Source organism: Epinephelus fuscoguttatus, linkage group LG8, assembly GCF_011397635.1.
Source record: "Epinephelus fuscoguttatus linkage group LG8, E.fuscoguttatus.final_Chr_v1".
Taxonomy (NCBI): Eukaryota; Metazoa; Chordata; class Actinopteri; order Perciformes; family Serranidae; genus Epinephelus; species Epinephelus fuscoguttatus.
The window spans coordinates 10,564,803-10,578,640 of NC_064759.1; the positions used below are offsets into that span (position 1 = coordinate 10,564,803).

The window sequence follows — 13,838 nt, forward strand, 5'->3', positions numbered from 1 at the left end:
AAGGTCACATGACTTATTTCCATGGCGGTCCTGGAGCCTAGGAGGCTGACATGCACATGCTACTAATAATTGGTGTAATATGCTACTAATTACACCAATTAACCTAATGAAATACACCTACTTAACAATAGAAATAAAATACAATGAAATTAAATAAAATATAATAAAGTCTTGTATTCAAAACTTGAATACTTGAGTAAAAGTGCAGTAGTAGTTATGTGCTGATGTGTACATCACTTTCATGTTGCAGCTGGTAAAAGGGCTAAAGTTACCAAATAAATGCACTGTAATAAAAAGTCCAATGTATAAAGTAGGAGAAAATGGAAATACTCAGGTAAAGTTAAGGTTCCTACCTCAAAACTGTACTGAAGTGTAGTACTTGTGTAAATATACTCGGATACTTTGTATTACTTGCAAGTAGATACATTGGCTTTAATGGTGGTGCACAGGTTGGTGAACTGGGACCTCAGCAAATAATAATTAACAATGATTTTACTATCATTAATATTGTTATTACTGACAGTGGTATTATAATAAAATGCTGCTGAACATCTGCTCAAAGTTAGTTGGTCATTCTGTGGAAAAGTCTTTCCTCGACAGCTGTACCACGCACCCGGGAGGCGCTTTATGGTGCCGAGTTGCAAGAGGAACAAATACAAACTTTCTGTTATTCCTCATTCCATCAAACTGCTGAATCAACAGGGCAGGTCAAGGAGGTGACCCCCCCCCCCTGCACACATACACACACCACATGTAGGCCTACTGTTGGACTTAAACCCCCCCTGCCCTACAGACACAATGCATCCATGCTACTTTTTTACTACTTTTGAGGGTCTGCACTCTATAATGCTTCTTATGTCATTAAGTCTTTCATGCTTATGTCCAGGGCAGTAGCCAGGGTTTAGAAATTGGTGAGGTCCAGAATTTGAAGAAAGCTGCAGAAAATGTTCACATTATCTGACTAATTCTTGGACCACTCTAACTCGTAGCTACTTTATAGTAGGCTGTACATAATCCTATACAGTGAGGTGATAGTTTTTTTTATGGCAGGCTACTTTGTACTAGTAGGTTTAATACAACAATAATGGTCTTTTGAGAGAGTGAGGAGGGAGAGATTTTCTATTGTAAGGACCCTAGAAACCCATTTTCACTGAGACATATTGAGGCGAGAGGTAAAGAGAGCCCTTTAAGCAGTTTTAGCAAAATTCATACCAAAATGACCAAAAGGCCTCTGGGGGGTCTGGGGGCATGCTCCCCCAGGAGAAAAATTTGTATACATTTGATTTCAAGGCATCAATCTGGTGAATTCTGAGAGCCAAGTTATGATGGCAGAATATGTATAGATTTCAACATCTTTGTGCTTTTTATGTGTGAAAAATGTTCTAATTTTACTGATAAACACACTAGTGCTACGGATTAGTGGTTAAACATTTCAGTCATCAAAAGACAAATGACTAACGTAGGCCTACTGATCTGCCTCTGGAGCGCCAGAGTTTCCCAGATATGCAACTATATGACCGCCGCTGCTGATTTTATTTTATTTTTTTCCGTCTTAGCTCTGGACGCGTCATATCCAGGCCTATAGAACAGGTCCATACCTTGTCCTTTTATCAAATAATCTAAATAGCCTTATGTTATTCATCTTATTTACATGACAGCATGTCATTTCTGTCTCTGTGTGGTCGCACATTTACAATTCTCCTCTGCTGTCTGTATTGCGCACGGCAGAGTTTTGCCCCGATGCCCACACGCCCACACACACACACACACACACACACACACACACACACACACACACACACACACACACACACACACACAGGTGTATGGGGTGCCGTTTGTAAAGTGGCTCACACTGAAAATAACATCAACATTTTGCCACATTTAGCTTCAAACAATGTTTAAAAAAGTACTGTGAATTTTTTAACGTCACCTTTTACCACATTTACAGCAATATTTGTTAACTTAGAAATATATTAAATAGTTAAATCTAAATACTAAATGTGGCACCTAAATGTTAAATGTTAAATCTAAATGTTAAATCTAAATGCTAAATCTAAATATTAAATCTAAATCTAAATCTAAATATAAATGTTAAATCTAAATGCTAAATATAAATATAAATATAAATATAAATGCTAAATCTAAATATAAATCTAAATGTTAAATCTAAATATTAAATCTAAATCTAACTGTTAAATCTAAATGCTAAATATAAATCTAAATGTTAAATGTTAAATCTAAATGTTCTGGGTGAAACTAAATATTTAGCTAATATGCAAATTCACACTGCTGGTCACGGGAAGTACCAAAATAAAAGCTTGAGATGGTCAGACTGTGTTTATAGAATCAAATAACGAATTAAAACCAACTTATCGGGGGAAATGAACACTTGAACATACATTAGCATGATAATAACTACCTAAAATAACAAGAAAGTGTTTGGAGAAATTTTATTTCATGTGTACTTTGAGTTGTTATTGTCCCTTCGGAGGGAATCACCTTGTTGTTTACAAATACTTCCGGGTAGAAAACCAGCGGCGTTTAGCTACATATATATATGCATATCTCACGTTTTTCACGTCACTATATCACCGTTTAGACTAATCTGGTGTTTGTAAAGTCTATAAACACAATGATTGAACAAACATTACTATCACATTCTGAAATTAATAACATGGTTATCGTAGGTTAGCGGGGCTAACTGTTAGCTGTTAGCCCCGTTAGCGGTGTCTGTAATGACTCATTAACTCTAAACGGTCTGTGAAAAAAAATATTTTTTCCAGCGGATGTCTTAGTTACAATATGATTGAGCTAACTGGAGTAGTTTCATGTTGTATCCGACAACGGGAGGTTTTTAACAGATGACGTCCTGATAGCTTTGCTGCTGCTGCTGCAGCCACTGATGCTTTCTAGACATCGTGATTTCCCAAAACTGAATAAATACCACACATCGCAACACAAAACTGCTTTGCTAGCTCAATCATGTTGTAACTAAGACATCCACTGGAAAAAAATATTTTTTTCACGGACCGATTAAGAGTTAATAAGTCATTACAGACACTGCTAACAGGGCTAAGAGCTAATGGTTGTTAGCTTAGCTTAGGTTGTTAATCCCTCCGAAGGGACACTAACAACTCAAAGTACACATCAAATAAAATTTCTCCAAACATGTTTCTTGTTATTTTAGGTAGTTATTATCACGCTAATGTATGTTCAAGTGTTCATTTTCCCCGATAGTTTGGTTTTAATTCGTTATTTGATTCTATAAACACAATCTGAGCATCTCGAGCTTTTATTTTGGTACTTCCGGTGACCGGCAGTGTGAATTTGCATATTAGCTAAATATTTAGTTTCACCCAGAACATTTAGATTTAACATTTAACATTTAGATTTATATTTAGCAAGGTCAAGGTCTCTGTGACCTCGTCTGTCTTATTCTTGCAAGCATGATATCTCAAGAACACCTGGAGGATTTTTTTGTAATTTGGCACAAATGTTCACCTTGACTTAATAATGAACTGACCTGGATTTAGTGATCAAAGGTCTCTGTGCCCCAGTCTATTGCATTCTCTTAAATGTGATATCTCATGAAGGCCCTCAGGGAATTTCCCCATATTAGGCGCAAACATCCACTTGGAGTCAAGAACAAACTGATTCGATTTTGGTGGTCAAGATCAAAGGTCAAGGTAACTGTGACCTCGTGAAACATGTTTTGGCCATAACTTAAGAATTCATGCGTTTATTAGGACAAAACACACAAATGTCAAAGAGGATAAAATAATGAAGTGATGACATTTTATATCCCAAATGTTAAAGGTGGACCACACACGCACGCCGCACGCATGCACACACACAGGTGAGCACACGGCTCTGGTCGCATTTTCCTGACCCAACCACGTACATAACAAAGCCAAAGAATTCTCAGTAGGCACTCCAGCTGGTGTGCTACAGAGTGACGTTCATTTACCGGAGGCATTTTATATCTGGCCGATTTTTGGAGAAATAAAAGCTGTGTTAATATGTTTACCATGCTGTTTGGGGCTTCTTCTGTTTTTTTCTCTTTGAAATTTTTACCGAGGTCCGGACCTCGGTGACCTCATAGCTGGCTACGGCCATGCTTTTGTCTTATGTTTTTATTGTGTCCTCCTTGTGAATGGATGACAGATTGTGAGCTGGAGAAGCACATTTCTGTGCAACCAGACAATAAAGTAGCCTATTATCTTATCTTATCTTATCTTAAAAGCTGGAGGAGTCAGTGCCAGTAACAACATCGAAAACGGATTCATGAGGAAGGAGGCGCGCATGCTCTCCAAGTCTACAAACAAAAGTTGAAAGAGATCGATACTCATCATCAGGACTATAAAAGACCTCATCACTGCGCAGCCAAAGTCATCCCTTCTCCTCCAGTCTCCTCCAGAGGTCTCACCTGTGCCCGGGTAGAGAGATGACGAAGACTCCGACGATGATCCGCGGACCACCGGTGCTGCCGCTGCTGCTGATGCTGGTGCTCACAGGGGTTTGCATTGACGGGTATAAGCCTGTCATCATCATGCATGGCCTTTTTGATTCACCAAAGCAGTTCAGAACGATGTCTCATTTCATAAGCAAGGTAGGACATCTTTAAAGCGTGTGTAACCATGTACAAGGTGTTTAATTTTGGGAACTGACTTCTCGAGTTCATAGAAAAATCTGGTGGAAGAAGCACTCAGGTGTTTTATTCAGTGTTGCCAAAGTGAAAGTGCACAAGTACTGATATCAAAATGTACTTAACCTAACAGTAATATAACCTAACAAGTAACTGAAGTTACCAAATAAATGTAGTGGAGTAAAAAGTAGGGGAGCACGGGGTTGGTTGTGACGTTTTTGTATCAACATGAAATAACCTTCCATTACTAACAGGCTACTTGAACAGTAATGGAAATTATTTGATCGCTGAGCAGATACAGGTGCCTGCTAACAATTTATCGAGTATTATTAGAGTTTTTTTGTCTACTTTTTATTCCTTTGTAACTAGAACTATTAACAAAATCCTCCAAACTTTCCCGTGCGAGGTACCACCAAAGTACAGGAAGTCAAGTACAGTACAGTAAATGTATAATTTGGCAGTGAATGATGGTCCAGATGTTTATGCATTTTATTTTAAGGAACTTGTAAATTTGTTTTTATTCTGAGGCTTGATGTTGATCATTTAAACTGTGTGAGCACATTAAAGGATTATTGAACGGGCCTACGGTGCACAGAAGGGGCCCAGAGGTTAAGGGGGTGCCACCTGCAAAATGTCACTTAAATTGACACGTTCTTGACCAGGAAGTGATTCAAAATGACCTCAAAGAGATACAAAACCACAAAAAGATGCATTTCAACCAACAACACAAAAAGATTATTAACAATTCCAGTATGTTATTTCAATGGCCAGTATTTGTGAGCTCCTCTCCGTCAAAGCCTGAAACCAGAGAAGTAAGTCTCAAACATGTGGTGTCAGAGTATAAAGTCTAGAGCTGCTCCATAGGCAATGAATGGGAGTCCAGTTTTGTGATTTTGTAACATCATGGGCCTCATACTTATTTCTACAAATTTGGCCAAAACTTGGATTCCAAATCCAAAACAAGTAAAGTTTCAGAAGAGAATAGCGAATTCAATAGTGTGTGGACATTTTCATCCCGCTGATTGAATCAGCCATCACTGTGTTTCTGTTACTCTGTGTCTTGTTTTTAATGTAATTCCCAGGTGCACCCAGGCACAGAGGTGACGGTGATTGACTTGTACAATAACCTGGAGAGTCTGAAGCCACTGTGGACGCAGGTTCAAGGCATCAGGAAAGTCTTTGACCCCATCGTGCAGAACGCTCCTGATGGCGTCCATCTTCTTTGCTACTCACAAGGTCCACACAACTACATACTCACACTGTGCACACACATCACTGCCATCCTGTAGCCATGAATGGAACAGCAGAGAACCAGACCCAGAGGGAAAAGTTTGTTGCTCACAATAGTGTTTTCTTTGTCTCATCAGAAATAAATCAGCTTCTTATTTGGTGATTACTATATTCCCAAACGCAACGTTAGGAATAAATCATCCAGAGTTCTTTTGCTGTGCTCACAGGCTTCTCAGACATTTATCAACCTCTTTCTTTCTTTACAGTCGCACATTTCATATGTTTGATATCGTCATTTCTTTTTTCTTTTTTTTTTTAAAGATTTAATTAATAGGACAGTTGAGTGTGAGAGGGGGAGAGAGAGAGGGGATGACATGCAGCAAAGGGTCACAGGCTGGACTCGAGTCCAGGCCCCTGCGGCAACAGCCTTCTACATGGGGCGCCTGCTCTATCCACTAAGCCACCGATGCCCCATTTTTTTTTTGCCTTTAATGACAGGACAGAAAGTGAAATGGGGAGACAGAGAGAGAGTGGGGACTGACATGCAGCAAAGGGCTGTGAGCTGGATTTGAACCCTCGGCCGCTACAGCGAAGCAATGCCTCTGTACATGGGGTGCCGGCACTATCCACTACACTACCGACGCCCCCGCCTAACCACATGTTAACCACAGCAGTGATAAAACATAAAGCATCACTGTATGTACATGATAATGTGGAGATGTAATATACAGTGCCAACTTTTTATCTGGTGATTGGGTTTTTAAAGTGAAATAACAGCACTTTCCCATCCCTCATTACCGCCACTGAGGTGCCTTTGAGCAAGGCCCTCGACTCCACCTGCTTCAGTGGAGCTGGTCAGCAGCCAGAAGATCACAGTGTGGTTTCACTGGGCAGCTTTCTGGTGTGAATTTGTGCAGCTGTGCAAATGCGATCAGAGCGGTCCTGCAGAAGTGAATAAATAAATAGAAGTGAATAAATAAATAGAAGTGAATAAATAGCCTCAAGGTAAAACCAAAACACAGAGCTAAGCTGATCGTCTAAGAAATGCAGGATAGGTGGTCCAATCCAAAGTGTCCTTGAGCCTGTCACTGGCATTACTCTCAATGGTTTTGTCTCAGTGGAGTGGACTAAATAATAGAAACACCTTTCTGTGTTACGCAAAACTGTTCATCACAAACTACATCCTCCAAAATGACCACAAAGCTCAAGTAACACCTCTCAAAAATAACACATTAAAGTTAAGGAGCAGCATCTATACACCCCAGGCCTTCAACCTTCACTTCCTCATTTCTAGCAAACCGAAATGAGTGCCGTGTTTTGACCAAGCAGCTCACAGTTCTCACAGTTCTGCAGTTTATGTTTCTATGTGCTCAAAATTTTAGAGGAAACAGCATTTATGAACAGGAACATCACATTTTTATCATCCAGTTTTCATCTGCAAAATAATTGATCTTTATGACATTCAAACACCATCTCCACCAATGGATGGATCACTGAACAGGCCTGCTGGGCACAGGACCAAGAGCCCAAAGTGTCAGGGAGTCCCTTGGCCTTCACCTGCAAAATGTTACTCAAATGATCACATACAGAGCAGGCAGCAATTGTGTAAGGGTGGTCATGGCCCCTTCTAGTCCCCTCATGGTGGTGCTTCTGCCCACTTGGTAACCATCACTGCATCAGATCAGATACACGCACTGGTTTGTTGAAGCGTTCTTGACGTTGTGTCCTCTCCTTTTCTTTCTAAGGTGGTCTTATTTGTCGTGCACTTCTCTCCATGGTTCCAAACCACAACGTTGACACCTTCATTTCACTGTCATCACCACTCGCCGGGCAGTACGGAGGTCAGGGAGCTTCATTTCATAATCAAAGCATGACTGTATGATCCTGGTCCTCCAGGGAATGATGACTTTTTAGGACTCACAGTTAATTCACCAGAACCTTAAACAGTCATGCAGTGATACCTTTATAGCCAAATGTGACCTGCAATTCAGTGCCAGGTGGCCCATCGACCATTTTCTTATTCACAATGATAATCAGGACTTTTTTTGTACTTTGAATGTAAATAAGGGGTCAGGGTGCATAAAAAGCATCAAAATAGTTTTTTTTTTTTTTTTAAGATAAAGTGTTAAGGGAGGATTCTCAAATCCCAGAAATGCCCGTGCACACATGACTGGTGCAGGGCTGCAAATTTGCCTTTTTATTTATTTTATAAAGAATAAATGATGAATATCAGTAATATTTGTTTATTAATTGGCCCCTGGACTCCTGTCATTTTGCAAAAGTGGCTCCTTGGGCAGATCAAATTAAGCATACCTTCAGAATTGATTTGTAATATATCTTAAACTGCAAATACTGTCTCACTCCACAGACACAGACTACCTGAGGCACGTTTTTCCTAACTGGATAAAGACGAGAATGTTTCGTATTTGCTACAGAAGAGTGGGACAGAAAGTTTCTATCTGCAACTACTGGAACGGTGAGAAAGCTGAACATATTTACCTTTAACTGAGGAGAACCTGCTGGTGATATTACATTCACATCTTGCAAAGATACTACAACATATATTCATCTTTTCCCCACAGACCCTCACCATCGCTACCGCTACCTGCAGGGCAACAGCTTTCTGCCCAAGCTCAATGGTGACAGTCTTCACGACGACATGAAAGGTTGTGGAATGAACTACTGTCATTATGTGCTGTGTACCTGTGGATGTACGGTAACAATTTACAGTAATGCTTTTTTATTAACTTCACCTCCTCAGAGTGGAGGAAAAACTTCCTGCGGATCAAGAAGCTTGTGCTGATTGGAGGGCCAGACGATGGCGTCATAACACCGTGGCAGTCCAGGTTTTATCATTTATATGAAAGTTCTTTTATTTTAATGTGCCTGTTATAAAAAACCTAATTAATCAGTGGTGGGTGTAGTAGCTTACAATGACAACAATCATATCACTATTTTTGGGGGGGAGAAACTGACTATATATATATTATGCATTAAATTAGCTTTCAACCTGAAAAACGTGCAGAGGAGTTTCCAGTATTTTTACAACATAGTCTAAAGTCTTGTCTGCAGGTCTGCCTCTCAGGCTGCAGGTACAGCCTCCAACCATTAGATGGCAGCTGGTGTAAATGTAATGAGGCTGAAAACTGATATAACTGTAAATAGATACATTAATGAATAAAAACAGGAATAAATAAATACACAATGAATAATGCATCAATAAATAAATACAGAAAAAAATACATTAAAAAATAACAAAATGTTGAAATAAATTATATAAATAAATGCATAAATTATTATTTATCAATCCATATATATTTCCACATTTACTAATTCTTTTATCATTTTATTTATGCATTTATTTATATTTATTTTAGCATTTATGATTTTAAATTAAATTTTAATTGTTTTTAAAAATGTATTTATTTATGTATTTTTATTTATACATTTATTTATATTGATTTTTATTTATTATCTATTTATCTTTTCATTTCCATATAAATTCTTACATTTACTAATTATTTTATTGTTTTATTTATGCATTTATTTATTTATGTGTTTATTAAAGCATTTATCATTTTATATTAATATATTCATTGCAGCCATGTAAAGAGTTAAAAAAAAAACAAAAAAAACCAAAACAAATAGAATTTATTTATTTATTTATTTGTACTGGTCATTTGTGTCCTCCACACAGGTGAAAGACAAAGAAGTGTTCACTCAGAAAGCTTTCAAAATGTGTGTTGAGTTTCTGGTCAAAAGTGTAGTAGTAATTTGAAACCTTTTTACCTGAACTACTGTCTCCTCTTCTCTAAACAGCCAGTTTGGATTCTATGACAGCAACGAAAACATCGTAGAAATGAGGAACCAGGAGGTAAGTTGCAAATCACTGTATATACACCACTGCATTACTGGTAAATCAACTGGAAAACTATCTTTGTTTCTACTCTAGACCCTCGTTCACATGGTAGAAGTCTCTCTCTTCTTATTTTGTAATAACCCATCTTTCTCTTCTTCTCTGCCTTTGAAAGTTTTACAAGAACGATATGTTTGGGCTGAAGACGCTGGACGCTCGTGGGGATGTGTCGACGTGTGTGCACTCTGGAGTGAAGCATACCAGATGGCACTCCAACGACACAGTGTTCAGGAGCTGCATAGAGAAGTGGCTCACATGAGAGCAAACTTATATCTCAACAAACTTATATCATTATATGGTTTTTATACAAGACAGTGACCATATAAACATAGAGGTAACAAAAATCATATTAAAATAGCAGCAATTATCGTCTTTTTCCAAAGCTTTCCTTTGTGACAGTGCGGGTGGGGGTGTCTTAATACTGTAGTTTTAAATATATATCACAATATACATTAAATATAACAAATTTTGAGGCCTTTTGCTTGTAAAGATTCCTGACATGGAAAATTCCAGGTTCATTGTCTGATGGGATTTTATGGCTTGTCAGGCAAAAGCCAATAGTCTGAAGTGACACAGTGAACCATGCTCTGTGGCAGCACGTTAGCAATGACCAATCAGCTGCTGCCCTCTGGTGGAAGCTTCTGGTACTGTGGAAGTCTTGCAAAGGATCCAAAGACTGATCTGCCCTGCACTCCTTGGGATGAAACTCTCAGACGTGATGGAGAGTTTTGTCACACAGAGAGCAGATTATAATTATGTTTATGTCTCATGTAACTTGGTTTTTATTGACCTTTTAAAGAGGAGCACCACCAAAATTAAGAATTCCAATATGTCACTTCCATGACCCAGAAAAGTTCAGTCGACATTTGTGAACATGAGCTGCTCTCTCTCATAGCCAGAGAAGTCTCAATCTTGTGATGTCATAGGGTATAAAGTCTGGGGCTGCTCCATAGACAGTGAATGGGAGCATGCTTTTGTGGATCCCGTCTCATATTAGCTGTCTTCTACAGTAGTGTTGTCGGTTCTGAAACAAAAAATGTTCCCATACACTCAGAACATTCCCCTGGATGCTCTGAGTGTCATCTAATATCTCTCACCATTCACTGTCTATGGAGCAGCCACAGACTTTATACTAATGACGTCATAAATTTGAGTTTCAGCAGTCTAGTTCTTGGATTTGAGAGACAGTTGCTCATGTTGACCACAGCAATAACATGATTTTTAAAATGGCGTAGTTGCCCTTTAAGGATATTTAAAATGTTTATATCTGTGTTCAAATATTGAGCACAAGCTTGGGAACACCTGTCTCTAAATTATTATCTCTACATGTTTGTTTATTTTCCCATACTGTCAGAAATTTGTGGTTATCTTTTTAAAGTGTAAACATGTGATGTGAAGTGTAATACTATGAAGTGTGTGTTTTTTCTGTGCTCTTTCTGACCCTGGCGAAGACATGGTGGTGTTGAAACATTAGTCTATTTGCATAATTAAAGTTGTGAATTGATTAGTATACTTCACTCCTTTCTTCTCCATTGGAAAGTCTCTGTTTTTGCACTAAGAGGCTCCTGATTTGGCTGCATGCTGTTGGATGATGTTGGGGAGCCCTGTTTCTACTGTGAAATGTGGTGTTGGGATGTAACAATCACACTCAGTAACTAAGAAATAATCCACACCTGATGTTAACGCTGAGTTATAAAAGGTGACTGTCCATAAGAGTAGAAACCTTGCGACACTGTAATGTATTTAATTACCTTAACAAACATTAAATTTGTAATTGTAAATGTCAGATGTATTGTTTCTACTTTTTTGACAACTATGGCCAGAGGCATAATATTTTCAGGTTGTCCATCTGTGTATCCGTCCCATTCTTGTGAACATTATTATTAAGAATTCCTTGACAGATTTCTTTAAATTAGGGCACAAACGTCAGCTTTGACTCAATGATGCTCAGATTAGATTTTGGTGGTCATAGGTCAAAAGCTACGGTCGCTGTGACCTCATCTGTCCTATACTTGGGAGCATGATATCTCAAGAACTAAATGATGAACTGATTGGAGTTTGATGGCCAAGAGTCAGAGGTCAAGGTCTCTGTGCCCCAGTCTATTGCATTCTCTTGAATGTGATATCTCATGAAGGCCCTCAGGGAATTTCCCCATTTTTGGCACAAACATCCACTTGGACTCAAGAATGAACTGATTAGAATTTGGTGGTCAAGGTCAAAGGTCAAGGTCGCTGTGACCTCGTCTGTCTCATTCTTGCAAGCACAATATCTCAAGAAGTTTCAAGATGTAAACTGTAACCGCAACTTGACTGGTTTGCAGAGGAATACAACCACAAGGCGACTATTGTTGGGTTGGATTGCAGTCTACTGTATGGACGCAACATTAAGCATCTGTAAATATAAATTCTACAACAGAACCACAAAGTTCAGCCTCACAATTAACAACAGAACTGAGTCAAACAGAGACAGCTGAAAAAAAAGTCTCAACATTTTAAATGATATAAAGTGAGTCATTTTTAGTGATCGTCCCTGTTTGAGATGTTAAGATGTTCATGCAGCTTGTCCTGATAACACAGATAATGTTCAGTTGGCTTCTGACTGTGGAGAACATGCTGACTCCTTTGCCCTTTACGCATGATTGAATCAAAGCAGCATATAGGGGCTGTGACCAATCGATTAAACTTATTGATTTTCCTTAATGAACTGATTAATGAGGTTGACAGATGGATTTTGAGGTAATAAAAAGGGAATTTATTTCATAAGAATTCTTATTTTAATTTAGATATGTAGGCTACATGTTTTATGCTTACACAAATGGCTCTTATTTTGTAGTTCAGTTTAGTGATGTATAATTTGTGTTTAAAAATATATTAATGGAAAAAAACATGGAATTTCTAACTTCAATAAATACCTTGGAAAATATTGATAATCAATAAAGCCCAGTTTCCACCGAGCAGTACGGTCAGTTCAGTTCGGTACGCTTTTTTTTTTTTGTTTCCACTGTGAAAAGTTGTGGATGGTACCAATGGAGCCGTTCTGTACCGTCCCCATGTTTGGTCCCCCCTCTGTTGGGGTACCTAGCACACAGATCTGGTACTAAAAGGTGGAGCTGTGAACACTGCAGTCTGATTGGTCAGTAGAGGACGGTCACTCTGCTCAGGGCTGAGTTGTGTCTGGTTTTGAGGCTCATGTAACCACTGTTCATACTGTGGAGAGTTTTAGTAAACTGTAACTATAAAATGAAAGGATGTTTTGCTGCCTCTCACAGCAGCTGGAGTCTGAGAAAATATAACTTAATTCACTGGGCCGACTGCCGGTGACTTTTAAGGTGGAACGTTAACTTGTAATGTTACTCAATGCATGAGTTGAATCAGTCAACACACCTTAAATTTAACTGTGACAACTTTGACCATCTCTTTAGTTTTTATATGACTTACATTTTTAGCAATGAGTGGAGAGTTTAATGAGCGCTTCCATATATATATATATATAATTTATATTCTAATCCTCGCTTGGACATAAAAAAGCACTGTGGAGCTATTTTTAAATATCCCATGGAGAGAGACTCTCACTGCAGCCTGTTTTATTTTGTCCTGAAAATGTTGGCATGCAGCCTCGTTCTTTGGACGATAAACAGGTGCAGACTTCCATCTGTGTCACTGGTGGTGAGGAAATACAGTGAGTGCTGGATGGAGCAGTGACAACAACCGCCCACATTTAAGAGTACTGGAAACTCTAGGGTCTAGGTACCATGTCTGAAGGGTTTCTCTTGGTTCCAAAGGTACCATAATGAAAGCATTCATCATTCATCATCATGAAAAAAAAAATGCTGTGATTACTTGATTTTTTTATCTTTCAGTATCCACAATGTCACCACTAACCTGTCAACAGCTGTTTTGCACTAGTAAGCTGTTAATCAGTGTGCAGTGAGGAGTGACAACATGACCCGGTCTCCCCTACTGTGTGTCGGTCCTCCCAGCCAGTGTTTGCAGACCTCCTCCCTGCGCTCGCGCTGCTCTAAACAGGTATGACCGATGACGTCA

At 38.8% G+C, this 13,838-nt stretch overlaps 1 protein-coding gene across 1 annotated transcript; it reads left to right on the plus strand.

Moving 5' to 3' along the window:
• Positions 1–4,370: 4,370 nt before the first annotated feature.
• Positions 4,371–11,570, plus strand: LOC125893628 (lysosomal thioesterase PPT2-A-like). Its single transcript, XM_049584395.1, has 8 exons — positions 4,371–4,612; positions 5,731–5,884; positions 7,624–7,719; positions 8,247–8,354; positions 8,461–8,544; positions 8,640–8,724; positions 9,698–9,752; positions 9,910–11,570. Exons 1-8 carry the CDS (start codon positions 4,448–4,450, stop codon positions 10,051–10,053), a joined length of 891 nt encoding a protein of 296 aa, XP_049440352.1. The 5' UTR covers positions 4,371–4,447; the 3' UTR covers positions 10,054–11,570.
• The last annotated feature ends 2,268 nt before the right edge of the window (positions 11,571–13,838 follow it).